At 39.7% G+C, this 22,518-nt stretch overlaps 1 protein-coding gene across 1 annotated transcript in view; it reads right to left on the reverse strand.

The window, feature by feature from the left end:
* Positions 1 to 16,778: 16,778 nt before the first annotated feature.
* LOC141338171 (NLR family CARD domain-containing protein 3-like) overlaps positions 16,779 to 22,518 on the reverse strand; it is a 28,581-nt gene continuing 22,841 nt past the window's right edge. The window contains exons 5-6 of the mRNA XM_073843726.1: positions 17,594 to 17,690; positions 16,779 to 17,390 (exon numbers count right to left, since the gene is read on the reverse strand). Coding sequence (XP_073699827.1) covers positions 16,779 to 17,390; positions 17,594 to 17,690 — 709 coding nt within the window. The remainder of the gene's footprint in view (positions 17,391 to 17,593; positions 17,691 to 22,518) is intronic.

Genomic DNA, 22,518 nt, shown 5'->3' on the forward strand with positions numbered 1-22,518 from the left:
GTTTGTTTGTGTGTTTGTATGAGCACTACTTTTTCTATACACCAGGATTGGCACTATGGAGATTTCAACTTGCCAGAACAAGCACAAGCTAAGAAACTAATTGAAATGCACTTTACCCACATGATTCCTGATACTAGTACATCATTTTTGTTCTTCAAATCATTTGTAGTATTATATAGACAATAATATTAAAATATTAAGAGTAACATTATAGCAGAGATGTTCACAAGTCTTTAACCTGAAGTCCGAGTCGTATCTTAAGTCTTTGGTCACGAGTCAGAGTCGAGTCTCAAGTCATTTAATGGCTTGCTAAAAAAATCCATTCAAAATCCTCATGTATTGAAATCTTCCTATTTATGAAGCTGTTAGACAAAATTTATGAGCTATGATCGACTTCTTTTAATTTTGATCTTGCTTTTTTTAAGAGGTGTTGAGTTGTAAGGTTAATGTACATCCAGCCTGTTACTTATATGTTTTAACCCTTTAGGCGCCAGGTTTTTTTTGAAAAATGCTGGATTTTGACATCAAGATTTCAAAAGCTTGTGGCTTGAAAGGGCTTAAAGATAGAGATCTACTGTAAATTAGAAAAATGTTGGGCATCACCAAAAGTTGATGTGGGGTGTAAATATTCTCATCTAATTTGCATATTATGACGTCATCATGGGGGCGGCATTATTGAAATTCATAATATTCAGGAAATAGTAGATATTGAATTGATGTTTTTTAGTTTTTTGTCTTTTTATCCACATTACAAATGATCAGAAAAGAGAAAACCAACAATAGAACAGGAAAAATTACTCAATTATTACTATATTACTATACTATATAGTAAAATGCACGTGAACAGTAGCCTAATGTTTGATTAGTTCATCAGTAATACTCAGGAAATAATAGATATTGAATGGATGTTTGAACTTATTTGCACATTTTTTGTCTTTTATCCTCATTCCAAATTATCAGAAAAGAGGATACCAACAATATAACAGAAAAAAAAGTACTAAATTATTACTATTCTATATAGTAAAATGCATGTGAACAGTAGCCAACTGTTTGATCAGTTCATAATAATATTCAGGAAATAATAAATATTGAATGGATGTTTGAAGTTATTTGCTCATTTTTTTTGTCTTTTATCCTTATTTCAAATAATCAGAAAGAGGAAACCAACAATAAAACAGGAAAAAGTACTAAATTATTACTATATTACTATTTCAATGTAGTAATAAAATGCATGTGAACAGTAGCCAACTGTTTGATCATTTTACAAGTAATATTCAGGAAATAAAAGATAATAAATGGATGTTTGAACTTATTTGCATGTTTTTATTTTTTTTATCCTCATTCCAAATGATCAAAAAAGAGAACACCAACAATAAAACAAAAATATTACATATTACACTACTATATAGCCTAGTAATAAAATGATCAAATGGATGAGAATAGAGGAAACTAACAATAAAGCAGAAGAAATTACTAAATTATTAGAATATTACTATACCCCTGTGTACACTATGACCACATTCACCCCTGCCACCCCCATTCCTTTTGGGCAAAGGGACGAAATGATCGCTGGTTATGCTTTGTAAACACTTTCTCGTGGTGCGCGGCGGCACCACTGCGAGGCAAAGATGTACCGGGAGACGCGCGTCTATTAGACGGCCGATCGTCACTTCCAAAAGGCAAACATTCCCCTTCAGAGTGAGAATCGGCAAATAACATTTGCAACATTTGTTTGTGCTTTATTTGTTTGTGCTTTGTGAACACTCTCGTCTTACACAGCGGCACAACTGCTCCGCAAAGATGTACCGCGAGATGCGCGTCTATTAGACGGCCGATCGTCATTTCCAAAAGACAAATATTCCCCTTTAGAATCACAATCAGCAAATAACATTTGCAACACATCATCACGGTACAACTTTTTATCAGCCGTTTGGTGCTTTTCTCCTCACAAATCTAAAATTTACTCCATTTACGCTATGAACTGTAGCCTACTGCTTCCGCATCAATGAAGATCGCTCACTTTCTCTATGATTTCCTCCAATACTTTGAACAGGAACAAGACGTAATTTTGGTATAGAATCGAAGTACTACATGTCTGCCATCTAGTGGTTAGGAATACAAATGAGAAATTACACCGTATTAGGAACTACAGTCTATTTCAATGGGTATGACGTCTTGTCGCAATTCTGCGACTTTGGCGCTTAGAGGGTTAATCCATTACTATGTTCAAAACAGTTTTTCTGTTATCAAATTCTATAATAAGAGTCCTATTGATCATGACACATAAGGAAATATTTGACACAAGCCTCTATATTTTCTTCCAAGCAGAGGTCCAGACAAAAAACACACATTTTTACATGTACACTGTAACAAAATACTGTAGTTTTCACAGCATTATTACTGTAAAATGAACAAATCCATACTGTAGATTATGTATACAGTATGTTGCTGTAAATCTGCAAAGCATCATGGGTAAAACTACAACAGCGGGAAATTTTACAGTAAAATTATATTTTCCTGTGAATCACAGTACAGTATAGTTTTGAGCTGCATTTTCTCTCAGCTGTATTAACCGACGTAATGGACGTATTTTTTGCAATTTGACCTCAGAAAGGTAAAGTTACTCATTATTTCTCCATAATTTTTGTTGTTGTTGTTATATTTACAGTTTTCACTCGTGAAGTTATGCGTCTTTAACTTTCAGAGAGCGTGAGAGAGAAAGTCGACCATGAGAGTGTGAGAGGAAGAGGTGGAAGCGGGCGGACATCCACATTAACCGCTAAGTGTTCGCGTATTATTCCTAAAAGAGCATAACATTTTTATATATTTTCATACATGGCAACATTTTATTGCTAACGTCATTATTTCAGTAAAGGACTGACACGACTGTATCAAATTTCATCTGGAATTGCGTCTGTGTGTGTTTGTGGATTAGCCGTTTGACGCTACGTATGTTTGTCTCTTGCTAGATACCGCGCGATGGATATTGCTTTAAAACGAAAAGAAAATGCAGCAACAGGTAAGACTTTAAAACTGCACAACATTTCTCATAGGACTATGTGTTTTGTACTTGAGCGTCAGTCCTCGGATATCAGTTAAAATAGCATCGCGCCACAGACTAAACGCCATCAATTCTCAGCAAAACTGCGTCACTCAAGGCTAAAGGCGAAACTGTGTCCGACCAAAAGACATAAGATCTCGCAAGCCTCCGTCTGTCAAATGATTAATGTTTAATGTTTGTTATTTAATGCTTACATGTTAGTAACATATCCGTTGTCACAATGCATCAATTGTCTTTCGGTTATTATAATACAATACAATACAGTTTTCAAATATACTTTAAAACGTGGTGCATTTCTGCTATACATTACTGCTTTATTTGTTGAATGTGCTGTATTTTCACACATATTGCATGTTTGTACTTTTATTATTTGTGTTAATTAAGTTGGCTTGGGAAATCTATTTATCTATCTATCTATCTTCAAACCTTACTTGTTAGTCGTGCTAAAATCATGCTAGCGACTTGCTAGTCATGCTAAAATAATGCTAAGATCATGCTAGCGACTTGCTAGTAATGCTAAAATCATGCTAGCGACTTGCTAGTCATGCTAAAATAATGCTAAAATCATGCTAGCGACTTGCTAGTGAGGAAGATTTTTATTGATCAAAAGCAAGTATAATCAATGTGACGACAGCCATTTATATATCAAGCTATTTCACTATTATAATCATGCATTGCCTCTGTGAATGTGCAGACACACCTAATATGCTTAAGCTGCACATCCTTGGTTCGAGCTATAGGAGGGGGGCCTCCACCTTAACTAAGCTGCACATTCCTGGTTTGACCTTAACGTAAATGGCTAATGACAAGTAAACTGGAGGCACAGCCAAAAATGGGAACATTAACCAGACAAGTAAACTGGAGGCACGGCCAAAAATGAGAACATTAACCATATGTATGAAATGTACAGAACACGCCTTCAAGAAAAATATATAAAAGAGGACACCAATAGAGACCCGATAGATTCTCCTGCAGGGTTTCTCATTCTTTGTTACTCTGGTAATAAAGTCTTATCTTCTGGTTTCAAAACCCCAAGACTTATGTGATCTTTCAAAGCAGCGAGGGGAAAACCACCTCATACTGGCGTCACGAACAGGATGGAAAGGAGCACGGGTGAAAGACCATTTTGGGCTGTCTGGACTGAGCAATGCAAACAGTGGCCACTAAAAAAGGTAGGCAGTTTTTGCTTACATAATTAGTTTGTGTTGTTCAGCCAGGTCTGCCCAGGGTGGTAAGAACATTCAAAAATTTGCTCCTCCAAATTTAAAGAACAAAAAAGGGGTTTTGATTCCAAAAGAACTAAATGCATGCATTGATCTGTGTTTTCTGTTGAGTTGGTTTTGAGAAGAATAGGGAATACAGATTTTAATATTTTTCGTAAGTGTAAAGTTTATGTTAGATGATAACAAGTGGAAAGAGAAGTGCTGGAAGTCCTAGGCAAAAGACCTGCAAGAGGCAGGCAGAGAGAGCAAGTTTGCTAAAGAAAGTAGAGAAATTCCTTGTGTTGAGGAAGTGTATCAGGGAATATTAAGTTGTGTTTTTAAGTGTATTTGATTTGTTTTGTATGAATTGAATATGATCTGTGTTTATTGCTAAGTGGGCCTTGAGGATAGCAATACATGTGAAGCAGATAAAGTAAAGTGAAAACAAAGAAAGTCCTATGGATACCGCTCTTTTATAGAGGTCTGCACGGATAGGCAAAGAAAGTCCTATGGATACCGCTCTGTAGAGGCGTTAGGAAGTTACAGAGGACTGCACGGGTAGGCAAAAATCCTTCAGAGTACTGCTTTTTTACTGTTTGAGGAAAAGTTTCAGTGAAAGAGCGAGTAGAACTGACAGGTCACTCAAGAGGAGTGTAGAGTAGTCTGTGTGTGTGTGTGTGTGTGTGTGTGTGTGTGTGTGTGTGTGTGTGTGTGTGTGTGTGTGTGCGTGCATGTGTGTTGGGGTCTGTGTCTGCGTGATTGTAAGGTCTGAGGGATTGCAGCTGTGTGAGATAATAAACTCTGTATCTTGTGAACGGTAACTGCGTGACCTGTGTTACACAAAGAGAACGTAGTTAGTGTTTCACTTGAGAAAAGTAAGTGAGCCCTGTAAAATAAAGGGACATAGTTTAAATATATATGAGCCCTATTATTAAAGGGACATTATTTAAAGTCTGAGTGTGCATGAGCCCTGTTGATGATAAAGGGACATGAGTGAATGTGGACATGAGCCCCATGCGAATAAAGGGATTGGTATGAATATTACTTGCTTAAAATTATTTAGGAAGGGTTAAAAAGGCTGAGAGGTAAAATTTTGTATCAAGAAAAAGTTGCTGATATTGCTGTTTGGTATTATTTAAATATAAACTGTTTAAATCATCATTCAGAGAATCTATGGTGAATTGATTATTTAACATTTTCATAAATATATTTAAAAGGGAAAACATTTGTAAATTTGAGTCTTGAGTGGGAAGCAATTAAAAGATAAAGGCTTTCTGTACCAAACAATTATGGCAGCAACACCTGAAGACCTTTTGAGTTCAAAGTATCCCTTGTGTAAAGAACTTATAAATAAACTCTCTAAAAAATAGCAGAAGAGAACATAGAATATGGTGACACAATGGCCTACAGGTGGGACTTTCAATTTGTGTGAGGAAATGGAAACTTTGATAAAAAATTATAAAACCAAACGTATGGGTCAAAAACAAAAGAAAAGAGAAGAAAAAAGAGAAAGAGAAATGGAAGTGTTAGCACTCTTCAAAAAAGAAGGAGAAGAACTTACTGAAAAATAAAAACTCCATGAAAGGGGGAACCAGATGTGCGTACCCCTTCCGGACCAACACTAGTGTGATCGGATTGCAGAGAGAGCCCTTAATAATAGGGAGTAATAGATAATAATAAATAAAGAAAATGTTGGTTTAAAAATTATAAAAGCAATAGACTTTGCAAGGTATTATAGTAAGAGATTAATTAAATTATTTAATGATTTATCTTATATTAAATAAGAATAAATAAGATTGCACGTGCTTAAGAATTTAATATATTATTCTGAAGATGGCTAATATTTGTATCTTGTTTTCCCTGGGAGACAGCATGGAAGTTAATCCATTACAGAGTTTCAGAGATTTGGGGTTGAATTAACTAAAAGATAACTTGTGTACTGCAATGTTGAATAAGAATAAGATCGGGTGACCAAGTTAATAGAACCATATATATTAGTTAAAGGCCATATATATTTTACAATATAAGGGAACTTGTTGATTAAATATATGTTGGTTGGGAAAAATATCAATTAATTATTCTGAACAATCTATGTGAAGGTAAAAGAAAAATTAGGATGGAAATCTTTAATTTACAATGCATGCCTTGCTGTTGTAGAAAGAAGGATTATTTTTGTTTATTATATAGATAATAGAGGTAGCTTTTTCTGCATTTTGCAAAGAAGAAACTGCTTGCTATTTTCGCAATGAAGAACTTGCTTTACTAAAATAGAATAAGGGAACTCCTGTTTTCAACCAGATGAAACTGACCATTTAAGAAAGATTTGGCTGAAAAGTGAAATTTAGTTAGAGCTGATTGCTCAGACACAATTGAGGTCATAGTTTACTAAGATCCAATTTGATTAATGCAGTCTCTTGAGTGTTCAAATTTCAGATGACTTCTGGAACAGTGCCTTGACAAAGGGAGGCAAAGAACTGGAGACTGTCTAACAACACTGTGATGAAGAAGCAAAGACAAGGCTGTCAGAGAGAAGAAGAGGGAGGGGCTGATGGACTTTCAACCCCCTCCTGAAAGAGAAGTACACACTCCTGCATGGAGAAAGGCTGACTTATAGCAGGAAACTGTGAATCTTTCACTTGAGACTTTTCCTGAGGATGAAAAGAACATCCGGAAATGCAAAACTCTGGCAGGATCGAGCAAAAGCCAGATTGAGGAGAAGCAGAAAAACAACGGAGACCTTACAACCCAAAATCAAGCCTTTGACTGCCATCACAGACTGACGACCCATTGCAATAGCTAAACAGCTTCAACTGACTGATGATCTACACAGAAGAACTTCCATCACATGCACAGGTGCTGCATATCTAATGATCACTATAGAGACTGCTTAATATTGACTATTCACTGGTCTCACAGCAGTTCTTTGAATTCTGTGTCTTAACTAACATTCTTAATCTGCTTTTCATTAGGTACCTGTCCAGCCTTATGTCTTAAAGAAAAAGGAATTTTGACCGACAAGAGTGGGTGCATGACTCACCAATCAGATAAAAATGGAGCTGGATTTGGCATAGAGAGGGCTATTTTATTAACCAACTAGGAGAAATGTACAACTTAATTATCGATAACAATGCTGAGCTTGTATGGAAAAAAGGGGGGCAGACAAGATGTCTAATAGGAAAAATAGGGCTGTTAAAATAAAAAGTTGGTCACTCCATTTTGTTTAAGGGACATTTTGGGGCTAGATTGAAAAACAATAAATAAAATAATAATAACTATAAAGTTCCAAAATCATGAAAATCACAAAGGCTGTCAATACTGGGGGAAATGGGATAGAAATGTTGATATCCATGGATCCTAGATTATGCAGAGATCTCTTATGCTCTTTTCAAAGAAGCTCATGAGCAATAACAAAAATTGTATGACAAAAATTTAAAGCATAAATTTAAAATTTGTAAATTCATTCAGTTCATGATGTGCTGAGGTTGCACAAAAACAAGAATTGGTTTTAGCCAAATAGGGGGATGTGAGAATGGATGTGAACAAGTATGAATGATGGTGAGAGATGGTGTGATGTAGGGTGAAAGATGTGTCTGACGAGACACTGAAGCATATCAATTATTTTGCCAAAACAGCTGTATGCAAATATTGAAATGTGGGCCCACAGGGCATTATGCCCAGTAAAATAATAACCATGGATGAATTTGGTCAAGTTTCCTGGTCAGCACCTAGGTTATTGTTGTGGCAAGGAAAGAAAATCAATGCCACACATGCGCAGCGTATTACATGGGAAGGCAAAGCAATGAAAGCTTGCTCTGTCCACCCCACAGCTTACTTTCTTTTCAGCATATCATGATAGAGCTGATTCTGTGTCAAAATGAAAAATATTGTTTTGGTGACTGTTAACATGAATAAAGTGGGTTGAGTGTTTTCCAGGTTGTAAGGCCTATGCTACTGAGCAAGATAGGCCTAAGAAAGTATCCAATGGTAGTAGGACAATGATAGTTGTATAACAAAGAGAAAACTGAATTTACAAATTGTTGAGAATAAATTGGAAATTAATTAAAACTAGTAACAATGCAATTAATGTAATAAAAATCACAATCTTTAGTATAAAAGGGGGTATTAACCCAGCTCATTATATTGATAGCAATGGATATGAGAGCCCAGGGGCCAGGACAGCCCTTAACCCACATGACATTTCCACAGGTCACACAAAGAATGATGACTGGCCAGATGGAAAATGAGCATGCAATGATATCACTAACAAAAAACTCTGAAGGTCTCCATTTACAGGCAACAGAAGTTCTATAAAGGCCAGGGAAAGGTTTGCCACACCAGCAAGTGAGCAGTTATGATCTGATAGGAGAATCTTACAGCAGCAACATGGTTGCAGAGTGACACCTGGATCCAAATCTCCCACCTTAAAATACGCCAACCAGCGTCAAAAACCCTACACAGCATGAAGTGAGGGATTCAGGGCGTGCTAGCAACGATCCTCCCTTGCCAACGAAGGAAAGACCATTGCAATGGCTCGCAAAGAGTCACCCTGGTGAAGATGGATTTATCAGTAGAATTGCTAATGAAATTATCAAGATACATTGGAGCAGATGTAGGCCAACAAATGGAAAGGAGGAAGTGGGAAAAGAATGAAACTTGGAACAGACAATGAAAGAGAATGCAAGAAGAGAAGACAAAGACAGAGAATGTGAGAAGGAAAGACAAAGACAGAGAATGATGCAGACATGTAAAATTGTGTCATGAAAGAACGTTTAATAGTATAAGGATTAGAGAGACAGGATCTTTTTACTTCTTCCCTGAAGTCAAGTATATGTGGAGGAGAAAAGTTTTGGTCCTGCAGCTCCGCCAAAGTGCTGGTCCATAATCTGGTCATTGGTAATAAAGTAGTGTGACCTACCTTAGTCACCAGATAGTGATACCGAATTATGAAGCTGCACTCTAAGTAAAGACATGAAAAGGTGAGACTTAATAAGTCTCAAAGGGGGAAGGTTGAAGATTTTTATTGGTCGAACTGGAGAAAATCAGACAACATGCTTTGAATGCCGAGAAGCGAAGAGAGAGAAGAGAGAGGAAGAAGAAGACGAGGGCGACAAAGAACAGTAAAGTGATTGACCAGCTGCCCCATGCCAAGGGGGACGTCTGGCTGACCTAGGTAAATGAACATACAGTGGTGTATGGGAGCTGAACACGCAGCAACTTCACTGTGTGGGAGTGATCTTAGGTCAGTACAGGCCAACGAATGACAGCCACAAGGAAAAATACAATTAATGGCAGATCAAGAATTTGAATGTTATAAAAAAAGGGAATATTGATGTAGGAAGATTCAAAGGAAAATATATGGAAAATATGGAAAATACCGCAAATGTTAACAGGGCTATTTAGAGATAAAGTAAGGCCCACCACCTGTATTTGATGAAACTGATATTGCATTAGCAGACATATGGTGGATGTGTGGACCAGAATATGGCTTCTTTTCAAGATTACCATAAAACTGGTCAGGATTATGTACTAGGGTTATGCTAACACATTAAATGAGTTACATCGCTCTAGCAGAAGAAATAAAAAAATTAAGAAAAAAGCAAACCCAGAAGAGCCTATGAAACAGACCTTTCTGTTTAAATTGATTCAATTGGTCAACCTAGAGGAATACCCAATCAGTTTAAAGCTATAGATGAAATCAAAGCAATGTTGGACTTACATAATAAATAATACTGCACCTGGAGGTACATTTAGTGAAGTTATGGTTAAGTTAAAAAATTTAAGAACAGAAGTTAAAACAAATGCCGGAAGAGACAGACAAACATGGGATTGGCTTAATTTGAAATTAGGAGCATGGGGAGCATGGTTTGCCAAATTGGGAATGTTCTTAGGAATTGCTACAATGGTAGGATGAACATTATTTTGCGGTGTACTACCTTTATCGAAATCCCTATTTATCAAAGCCACAGTTAAACAAATGGAAATGATAAAGTATCAGGGTGATGAAAAAATTAATCTGACTTAACGTTATCAGGACTTGCTTTACAAGACAGCATTAAGTTTGCAACTGGCAGATGAGATTTCAAATACCTCCGATGAAGATTAGGAATGTATCTGTAACCTGAGCCTGTGTATTATGTATGTTATTTTGTTTCATATGTTACAAATTTGAATTTCATTTATATGTACTCTGTATTTGCATATATTCTACATAACTGTGACATCCACAGGCAAGGCTCAACCAATTGCATGCACATGCTTTAAACAATTATGATCCTTTTATATTCAGTAGGAATATCAATTAAGGCGTCGGGGTCTTTTACTCCTTTCTAGTCAAATGTGAAGGGAGAGGTTTGGCCCTGATACCCCTTCAGAGTGTCGTGGCATGATTTAGCCCTTTGGTAACGAAACATATTGACTTTGGTTAGTCACTGAGTAGTAGTAACTGAAAAAAACTGAATCATGGAACAGCACTGTGGGAAAAGTGAGACGTAAAACGTCTCAAAGGGGGAATATGAGGAAGATTTTTATTGATCAAAAGCAAGTATAATCAATGTGACGACAGCCATTTATATATCAAGCTATTTCACTATTATAATCATGCATTGCCTCTGTGAATGTGCAGACACACCTAATATGCTTAAGCTGCACATCCTTGGTTCGACCTTAGACACAAGCTATAGGAGGGGGGCCTCCACCTTAACTAAGCTGCACATTCCTGGTTTGACCTTAACGTAAATGGCTAATGACAAGTAAACTGGAGGCACAGCCAAAAATGGGAACATTAACCAGACAAGTAAACTGGAGGCACGGCCAAAAATGAGAACATTAACCATATGTATGAAATGTACAGAACACGCCTTCAAGAAAAATATATAAAAGAGGACACCAATAGAGACCCGATAGATTCTCCTGCAGGGTTTCTCATTCTTTGTTACTCTGGTAATAAAGTCTTATCTTCTGGTTTCAAAACCCCAAGACTTATGTGATCTTTCAAAGCAGCGAGGGGAAAACCACCTCACTAGTCATGCTAAAATGATTCTAAAATCATGCTAGCAACTTGCTAATCGTGATAAAATCATGCTAACGACTTGCTAGTCATGCTAAAATCATGCTAGCGACCTGCTAGTAATGTTAAAATCATGCTAGCGACTTGCTAGCCTTGCTAAAATCATGCTAGCGACTTGCTAGTCATGTTAAAATCATGCTAACGACTTGCTAGTCATGCTAAAATAATGCTAAAATCATGCTAGCGACTTGCTAGTCTTGTTAAAATCATGCTAGTGACTTGCTAGTCTTGCTAAAATCATGCTAGTGACTTGCTAGTCTTGCTAAAATCATGCTAGTGACTTGCTAGTCATGCTAAAATCATGGTAGTAGCTTGCTAGTTATGCTAAAATAATGCTAGTAGCTTGCTAGTCATGCTAAAATCATGCTAGTAGCTTGCTAGTCATGCTAAAATCATGCTAGTGACTTGCTAGTTATGCTAAAATCATGCTAGTAGCTTGCTAGTTATGCTAAAATAATGCTAGTAGCTTGCTAGTCATGCTAAAATCATGCTAGTAGCTTGCTAGTTATGCTAAAATCATGCTAGTGACTTGCTAGCCATGCTAAAACCATGCTAGTAGCTTGCTAGTCATGCTAAAATAATGCTAGTAGCTTGCTAGTCATGCTAAAATCATGCTAGTAGCTTGCTAGTCATGTTAAAATCATGCTAGTGACTTGCTAGTTATGCTAAAATCATGCTAGTAGCTTGCTAGTCATGCTAAAATCATGCTAGTAGCTTGCTAGTCATGCTAAAATCATGCTAGTAGCTTGCTAGTCATGCTAAAATCATGCTAGTGACTTGCTAGTCATGCTAAAATCATGCTAGTAGCTTGCTAGTTATGCTAAAATAATGCTAGTAGCTTGCTAGTCATGCTAAAATCATGCTAGTAGCTTGCTAGTTATGCTAAAATCATGCTAGTGACTTGCTAGTAATGCTAAAATCATGCTAGTAGCTTGCTAGTTATGTTAAAATAATGCTAGTAGCTTGCTAGTCATGCTAAAATCATGCTAGTAGCTTGCTAGTTATGCTAAAATCATGCTAGTGACTTGCTAGTCATGCTAAAATCATGCTAGTAGCTTGCTAGTCATGCTAAAATAATGCTAAAATCATACTAGCAACTTGCTAGTCTTGTTAAAATCATGCTAGTGACTTGCTAGTCTTGCTAAAATCATGCTAGTGACTTGCTAGTCATGCTAAAATCATGCTAGTAGCTTGCTAGTCATGTTAAAATAATGCTAGTAGCTTGCTAGTCATGCTAAAATCATGCTAGTAGCTTGCTAGTCATGCTAAAATCATGCTAGTGACTTGCTAGTTATGCTAAAATCATGCTAGTAGCTTGCTAGTCATGCTAAAATCATGCTAGTGACTTGCTAGTCATGCTAAAATCATGCTAGTAGCTTGCTAGTCATGCTAAAATCATGCTAGTAGCTTGCTAGTCATGCTAAAATCATGCTAGTAGCTTGCTAGTCATGCTAAAATCATGCTAGTGACTTGCTAGTCATGCTAAAATCATGCTAGTAGCTTGCTAGTCATGCTAAAATAATGCTAGTAGCTTGCTAGTCATGCTAAAATCATGCTAGTGACTTGCTAGTCATGCTAAAATCATGCTAGTAGCTTGCTAGTTATGCTAAAATAATGCTAGTAGCTTGCTAGTCATGGTAAAATCATGCTAGTAGCTTGCTAGTTATGCTAAAATCATGCTAGTGACTTGCTAGTCATGCTAAAATCATGCTAGTAGCTTGCTAGTTATGTTAAAATAATGCTAGTAGCTTGCTAGTCATGCTAAAATCATGCTAGTAGCTTGCTAGTTATGCTAAAATCATGCTAGTGACTTGCTAGTCATGCTAAAATCATGCTAGTAGCTTGCTAGTCATGCTAAAATAATGCTAAAATCATGCTAGCAACTTGCTAATCGTGATAAAATCATGCTAACGACTTGCTAGTCATGCTAAAATCATGCTAGCGACCTGCTAGTAATGCTAAAATCATGCTAGCGACTTGCTAGCCTTGCTAAAATCATGCTAGCGACTTGCTAGTCATGTTAAAATCATGCTAGCGACTTGCTAGTCATGCTAAAATAATGCTAACGACTTGCTAGTCATGCTAAAATAATGCTAAAATCATGCTAGCGACTTGCTAGTCTTGTTAAAATCATGCTAGTGACTTGCTAGTCATGCTAAAATCATGCTAGTGACTTGCTAGTCTTGCTAAAATCATGCTAGTGACTTGCTAGTCATGCTAAAATCATGCTAGTAGCTTGCTAGTTATGCTAGAATCATGCTAGTGACTTGCTAGTCTTGTTAAAATCATGCTAGTGACTTGCTAGCCATGCTAAAATCATGCTAGTAGCTTGCTAGTTATGCTAGAATCATGCTAGTGACTTGCTAGTCATGTTAGAATCATGCTAGGGACTTGCTAATCTTGTTAAAATAATGCTAGTGACTTGCTAGTCATGCTAAAATCATGCTAGTGACTTGCTAGTCGTGCTACAATCATGCTAGCGACTTGCTAGTCTTGCTAAAATCATGCTAGCGACTTGCTAGTCATACTACAATCATCCTAGCGACTTGCTAGTCTTGCTAAAATCGTGCTAGCGACTTGCTAGTCTTGTTAGCAACTTGCTAGTCTTGCTAAAATCATGCTAGCAACTTGCTAGTCATGTTAAAATCATGCTAGCGACTTGCTAGTCATGCTACAATAATGCTAAAATCATGCTAGCGACTTGCTAGTTGTGCTACAATCATGCTAGCGAATTTGCTAGTCATGCTAAAATAATGCTAACGACTTGCTAGTCATGTTAAAATAATGCTAGCGACTTGCTAGTCATGCTAAAATAATGCTAAAATCATGCTAGCGTCTTACTAGTCGTGCTAAAATCATGCTAGCGACTTGCTAGTAATGCTAAAATCATGCTAGCAACTAGCTAATCATGCTAGCAACATGCTAGAAACATGTTAGTAACCACCCTGGGTACCCTAGTAACCACATAGCAACACCTTAGCAACCACCCCGAGTACCCTAGCAACCGCATAGCAACACCCTAGCAACTACCCCGGGTACCTTAGTAACCACATAGCAACACCATAGCAACCACCCCGGGTACCCTAGAAACCGCATAGCAACAACTTAGCAACCACCCCGGGTACCTTAGCAACCGCATAGCAACACCTTAGCAACCACCCGGGGTACCTTAGCAACCACATAGCAACACCTTAGCAATTAGATTTAGAATGTATTTTGTTATTGGTGTTAATATTAGAAAGACAGACAGATGGATGGATGGATGGATAGACAGTTTAGTTAGAAATAAATTAGAAAGAATTAGGAAAAAGAAACAGTTTAATTAGAAAAAGAAAGATTATAAACAAAAAGATTAGTTAGAAAGAAAGATTATAAACAAAAAGATTAGTTAGAAAGAAAGAAAGATTATAAACAAAAAGATTAGTTAGAAAGAAAGAAAAATTTAGAAAGAAAAAAGTTTGAAAGAAAAATAATTAGAAAGAAAGAAAGAAAGATAGATAGATAGATAGGTAGAAAGATAGATAGATCCTGAAAGATAGCTGAAGCCGATCCTGCCGTGATGACGGAGAACAGGGGTTGCTTGTTGGTTTCCAGGGCGATGCTGATGAGTTCAAGGGACGCTCGTCACACCCAACCTAAGCGTCGTCCTGGCCCTGTGAATGATATGTGTTAGTAGGGGAGAGAGAGGGTGGGTGGGGAGTGACCCCTGACAGACCTGAAAAAGCTGCCCAGATCCGAGGGAGTCTATCGGCGTTGTTATTGGAGGCCCCAGCCCGATGCTTCACTACGAAGTGGAAGTCCTGGAGCGCGAGGAACCATCTGGTCACCCTGGCATTGTTGTTCTTCGCCTTGGCCATCCATTGTAGGGGGGCGTGATCGGTTACCAGGGTGAACTTCCGGCCGAGGAGGTATTACCGCAGCTCCAGGACTGCCCATTTAATGGCCAGGGCCTCTTTTTCCACGGTGGAGTAGTTTCTCTCGGCTGAGGTCAGCTTCCTGCTGATGTACAATACCGGATGTTCTTCTCCCTCCTGTATTTGGGAGAGGATGGCTCCCAGGCCAGTATTGGAGGCGTCGGTTTGCAGCAGGAAAGGGCAGCTAAAGTTGGGAGCGCGCAGGACTGGCTCCGAAGTGAGTGCCTCCTTGATCCGCCGAAACGCCTCCTCCGCTGCTGGTGTCCACTGGACCTTCTCCGGCTGCCCCTTCCTGGTCAGGTCTGTCAGAGGGGAGGCTAAAGAGGAGAAGTTGGGGATGAAACAGCGATAATAACCCGCCAACCCCAAAAAGGCACGTAACTGGGTCTTGGACTGGGGATTAGGGGCGGTCCTTACGGCCTCCACTTTCTTTTCTTGGGGTCGGATCAGCCCCCGTCCGACTTGGTACCGCAGGTACTTCACTTCGTGAAGGGCCAGATGACATTTCCGGGGGTTGGCGGTTAGTCCAGCCCTTCGTAGCTCCGACAGCACCCTCCGTAGCCGGTCGAGGTGATCCTCCCATGTCTCAGAGTGGACAACGACATCATCTAGATAGGCAGCGGCGTAGGGTTGATGGGGCCGGAGGATGACGTCCATCAATCTTTGGAATGAAGCTGGAGCTCCATGGAGACCAAAGGGGAGGGTCTGGTACTGCCAGTGTCCGCTAGGGGTAGAAAAAGCTGTTTTTGGTTTTGCAGACTCTGATAGTGGTACTTGCCAGTATCCCTTTGTCAAATCGAGGGTGGAGATGTACCGGGCCCGTCCCAATCGGTCCAGAAGTTCGTCCACCCGAGGCATGGGGTAGCTGTCGAACTCGGAAATCTCGTTGAGCCGTCTGAAGTCGTTGCAAAAACGGAGGGTGCCGTCCGGTTTTGGTACCATTACGATGGGACTGGACCATGGGCTGCGTGATGGTTCGATCAACCCCAACTTCAGCATCTGTTGAACTTCGTCCACAATAGCCTGCCGACGAGCCTCATGGATGCGATAAGGCCGCTGCCGAACCACGACTCCAGGTGGTGTTCGGATGTCATGTTGTAGCACGTCGGTCTGTCCGGGGAGGGGCGAGAACACATCGGAGAACTGACCGATCAGGTGTTGTAGTTCTCCCTTCTGGGCAGCCGAGAGCTGGGGGTTGACATCCACAACCACGGGTTCGGAGATGCTGAGGGCAGCGAGTTGGTCGCTAGTCCCAACCCACTTTTTGAGGAGGTTAATATGATACAGTTGGTCTACACGTCTTCGTCCAGGCTGTCGCAGACGGTACGTGACTGGACCGAGTCGTTCAACGACGGAGTAGGGGCCTTGCCAGGTGGCGAGAAACTTGCAGGCAGCGTTGGGGACTAGGACCATTACTCGGTCTCCTGGCTGGAATACCAGTGGTTGGGCTGCCCGGTCATAGTGTCGTTGTTGGGACTGCTGTGCTTTGACCAGATGCTCCCGGACTAACGGCATGACTCGGTCGATCTTCTCCCTCATCTGTTGGACGTGCTCAACAACAGAGTGGTGACGTGCAGTCTGCTGTTCCCAGGCTTCTTTTGCCACATCAAGGAGGCCGCGGGGTTGTCGGCCGAACAGGAGTTCAAACGGGGTGAAGCCAGTTGAGGCCTGTGGAATCTCGCAAACACCAAACAGGACATATAAGGCAGCATCAGGTCCCAATCCCTCCGGTCCTCAGCCGTGACTCGCCGGAGCATTTGTTTCAGGGTCTGGTTAAAGTGTTCGACGAGTCCATCGGTTTGCGGGTGGTAGACAGTGGTCCTCAACTGCTTCACCCGTAGCAGCCTGCACAGGTCAGCCATTAGCCGGGACATGAAGGGAGTACCTTGATCGGTCAGGATCTTGGTTGGGATGCCGACTCGGCTGAAGAGCTGAAAGAGTTCCTGCGCGATGTTCTTCGCCGTGGCTTTGCGGAGGGGCACTGCTTCAGGATACCGAGTGGCGTAGTCCACCACAACCAGGATGTGTTCATGGCCCCGGGCAGACTTCGGCAGCGGCCCTACTAAGTCCATCCCGATGCGCTCGATGGGCACGTCGATGGTGGGGAGTGGAATTAGCGGTGAGCGGGGAGGTTTCCTGGGCGAGGTCTTTTGACACGTGGGACAGGCTTGACAAAATCGTCTCACCTCGGCGTCGAGTCCTGGCCAATGGAAACGATCATGGATGCGTTAAACGGTATTCTCTCGTCCCAGTTGTCCGGCCATAGGGTGCGAGTGGGCCAGTTCCAGGATCGCTTCCGTTTCAGAGGGTGGCTTTTTATTATATAAGTGATAACAGAGAGAATTAATACGGTGAAGTGAAGTGGTGAAATGGCGTGCTCTTCCTTCTTCAGATGTGCCCGGGGTGTCTCGTGAGGAGGGGTGAAAGGATCGGTCTTCAGCTGCTGTCTGAAATTGTAGAGAGAGAGAGAGAACATTAACGTCTGGTCTCGGAGAAGGTTTCTCACATTATGCCGGCGTTGCGCCATTTATAAGGACGCCGTCTAATGGGCTGCAGCTGAAGGCGATCCTGCCGTGATGACGGAGAACAGGGGTTGCTTGTTGGTTTCCATGGCGACGATGATGAGTTCATGGGACGCTCGTCACAATAGATAGATAGATAGATAGATAGATAGATAGATAGATAGATAGATAGATAGATAGATAGATAGATAGATAGATAGATAGATAGATAGATAGATTAGTTAGAACAGGGGTTCCCAACCTTTTTTACTCCGGGGCCCCCCTCCTTCTCCGGTCAATTTTGCAAGGCCCCCTATGCCTGAAATGTCCTCTTATACTGTACTTCCGCAGTAAAGAGACAAGTATTTATTTTTAAACCTTTTTTATTAACCAAAACATTTGTTTTGCCTTATTATTCTTCTACTGCATGTTATAAAAAAACTCAAAATTCACTTTAAATTAAAACTTAAAATATACGTTATAATCTTTAAAGAAACCCTCTGCTCAATTCTAACTTTTTAAAATCATATATATATATATATATATATATATATATATATACAGATTTACAGTTCCTGACTTCTTTACAACTTCAGAGTAGGTTACTTTTTCTTAAATAAGTGAACCTGCCGTACAACAGGGAGATACCAAAAGACCACTAAACCTATCCCTTTGAACTTGACTGACTGAATAGCTACTGTTTGTATCCATTAAAAAAATCAATACACAAATTCAAATTACAGCAAATACATTCTAAATCTGTTGAAACACAACGATGTGAAGGTTCGATGAAGACGGGAACAGTGAACTCTGTCAGAGCGCCTGATCCCCATAAACAACCGAGCCTCACTCCTCTTTTGGGTGAGCATCCATTATAAAACACTCACAATAATTTGGACAACTAGGCAAATGTTTTTAAATTTCACGCAAAAATACGATAGTGATCAGAGCCTCGAGAGCGCTCATAGTTTGTGAATCAATAGCAGAATTATGCGTGTACGACTCTGATATACACAAGTGTTATACATTAGGCGCGCGCAAGTTCGTTATTATAACACCAATCGTCTTTACCTTTACATTAACGCAACGGTTTGCTTCATGCATGCAGCTGAGAGATGTAACATTAGTTTGCGTACAGCGTTTGGAAGTTTTGAGCCGCCATTCAGTCTGTATTTAACAGTGCAATGAGGCTCGCTGTGCCTTAGTCTCAGCCTCAGACGTTACGCCCACGGAACGTTGGCTAAACGTCTGATGCATATGGTACACTTAACTGGAAACACTTCAGGAATGTCGAAGTCATGATCTGATTAGTTGAATTTGATCGGATTTCCGGAACACGCGAGTGTCACGTTTATTTTCGGTCCGCCAGGAAACAAAGCACAGACTGATTTACTCGCATTTTGCTAAAAGGTGCTTATGCAGACGCCGTTGTTGTTATACACATTTGCGACATTCGCGAACAAATTACTGACTTACTGCTTGTTCTCCCTCTTCTTCGTTAACTTTCAATGCTGGTTATTTCAGTGACTGACTTGTTGCATGCCCGTCTGTTGTTGTGGGGGCATTTCTACGCCCCGAAACGTGACGCTGAATGAAACGAACTGTGATTGGTTGTTTGACATGTCGGTCAAACGGCCTTATGGGCGGGCCTTGGCCAATGAAAGCTGCCATGAATACCAGACCTTCAGCCGTCAGTCTGAAGGTCTGGGTACGTGAGACTAGCTGCGCCTAGTCTGAAGCAATCAATCACAGAACACGAGATGTTGTGCTTTTATTATTTTCATTTAGCATATTAATATTGATAAGATTTAAATTAATTTTAAGATATCTCGCGGCTCCCCTGTAGGGTTGAGACGATGAGGAAATTTCCCCACCGGTTAATCGGCATGTGACAACACCGGTAATACCGGTATCACCGTGGGGGTGGGGGTTTCCTCTTTTTTTCTGCTTTTAAATAGCTTATAAATGCGTGTGTATTATACTTTCACTTTCAGTTTTGCGGGAATTGGCAATTCGGCGTCAATTGTTTGAATGGACGACAACGAAACTTTGAACCCAAAATATTGCCAAACAGGTGCTTTTGCATTGCTTTTTGACACTAAATCGTCCGCCATTCTCTTTCTGTAAATTCGACTCCACTCGTTGTGATGTTTTATTAACAGATTTCGGGAGGAGCTCGCACAGATAAATAACACGGCCAATTCACCATCAGCAATCACACTCCCTATCCAAGCACTACAAGAGAATCCCTTTAAATAGCCAAGCAGTCTTACCTTCATAATCTCTTGTTTTCAGCATCTCCCTCCCTCCCCCCCATCTCCTCACCTTCAGCTCGGGGGAGCGCTTATTGGGTTCGGGCCGAATGCCTGGGCAGGGGGAGTGCCCCGGGCTCGGGAATGATTACCGAGCTCGGACCCCTCTCCCGGACAGCACGCCAAACACGCTTAACTTTTACGCTGTTTGTTTGCGTATTCTACGCCAGAAGCACGTGCACATGTGACGTGACTGATGCCAAACTCGTGCTCATATCAGATGGACGTGGCTGTGTATCAAAGGTAAAAAATGATATAAATACTGTTCAGTTTCTCACAAAAACCGATCGTTTCATGTCTTAAGACATCAATGTATCATCACAAGCCACAGGGTGTAATTTGGATTTGTCTGTGCATGTTTTTGTTTACTTTTAAAGGTTTGGTGCCCATCCACATCCATGATAAGGCTGGCAGACTGCACCGGTTTTCATTAAAAATCTTCGTTTGTGTTTTTCTGAGGAAACAAAGTCACCTACATCTTGGATGCATTGGGGGTAAGCAGATAAACATCAAATTTTCATTTTTGGGTGAACTATCCCTTTAAGAAATATAAAAAATTATTTATAATTATTACAACTGACTTCAAGTCACAGCCTTAGATGAAATCAACCAAAATAAAACGTTAAATCTCTGAAGATCTCAGCAGAGGAGGATTAAACAACTCCACAAACAGCAGCACCAGCTTCACGCATTACTAACCGCTTTGACTTCATTTCTGTCATATGTCTAACAAAAAAGTTATTATTGAGAACAGAGGTTTAGATGTTGAATGGTTTGTTTAAAGTCACCATTAATGTGGTCAGTGTTTCCTTTAGTTGGCCTCAAAAAAGCCAAAAGAAAACTTGATCAGGTGGTGTTGGCTGGTTATTAACAATGACATAATTGTTGTGTAATGGCCTGATACACTGATCTCATCCAGAGTATAAATGTGTGATTGGTAAACTAATTTTATATTGTTGTTAAAAGTTATGTTTTAATCTGGTAATATGATGCTTCCCAAAACACTTTGCACATATGACCTGTTCACACACATTCATTAAGAATCAGCAAATGAATCTCAATAATGCTGACAGTAAACAAAATAAGCAAAATGCTTTATGCTGCAGTGCATTCTGGGAGCACCAATCAAAAGTCATCCATGGCTCCCAAAATGCACTGCAATATGAATAAATGAATTGTCTTAGTATTTTCTTTTATACAGATCTGGCCATTAAAAATGCGTCTATTTTCACGCGGCAGCCTGCAATTCGGCACGCGTGGGCACGCGTCCTGCCGCAGCGGCTTTTTTAGATTTTTTTACAACGTTGTTGCACTTCATATAATATCCACCAGGTGGCGCAAGGAACAACATTCTGTAGCCAAACACCATGGCCAGCTCTAGGGGGCGTTGGTCACAAATACCAGTACAATAGTTCAATGATTCCTCTTTCCTGAAATTATGGTTCAAACCAATAGCAAAAAGATAGCCTATTCATAAGCAGGTGCAGTTGTATTGTTATTTTGTTTTCTTTCTTTGTTTTCCTGACGAACATTTATTAGACTGCATCGGAAACAGAAATGTTAATTTCGGTTATTTTATTTCTCCAACCGACAACTGACGTAAACCGCTAAATTCGTTTTCAGGGATTAATTATACACAAGCAAGAAGCAGCATAAACATCAGAACCTCACGTGCAGAGCTTATGCACAGAGAAAAACCCAACAAACCTATATATAATAATAAATAAAATAGGCCCACATAAGAAATATATGTTTTTCTTTTCTGAATGAATAATAATTTAACAAATTAATAAGTAGCAAGCCTATATGCAGAATTTTAGGCAATTTCTGTGATGCGCCCTTAAACCAGCATCTTGTTTCCATTTTTTTTTTTTTTTTTACAAATAGCCTACACGTTTTTTTTTTGTTTTTTTTTTTATTTTTATTGTGATTGTACACAAATAACAGAAATATGTAAAATATCATAGTTTTAAGCAATGCCGTACTCTTGAACGAGTATTGTAAGCTGTATCCACTTTATTAAGGGGAAAAAAACCAAGTGATCCTGACGGCACCGCAGGCAGTTAAATAACTCGACAACTTTCACCTTCACAATAACATACATTATATATTTCAGCGTTTTAAAGCAACATCAAATTAAGATATGCATGTTTAAGAGGTAGTTCGTCTTTTTCTTTTTCTAAGATACACAATTTTAGATACACTGACAATTAATTTGAGTAGAGACAGATAGAAATGGGAAGGATAAATATAAACTACAGTATTTTTGCGATTTTGGTGCTTAGAAATTTATTCTAAGCGGGCCGCGGGCGAATAATATAGTTAATATAGCGCGGAGCGGGTGGATGCGGAATAAAACCTCGTGGAAGCGGGACTGGAAAAGCACTTTGTTATATCCTATAGACTATTTAGATACTTCATCATCAAGCAAAAATTTATTCATAAGCAGGAGCAGTTTTATT

Source organism: Garra rufa, chromosome 7, assembly GCF_049309525.1.
Source record: "Garra rufa chromosome 7, GarRuf1.0, whole genome shotgun sequence".
In the NCBI taxonomy this organism is placed as follows: domain Eukaryota; kingdom Metazoa; phylum Chordata; class Actinopteri; order Cypriniformes; family Cyprinidae; genus Garra; species Garra rufa.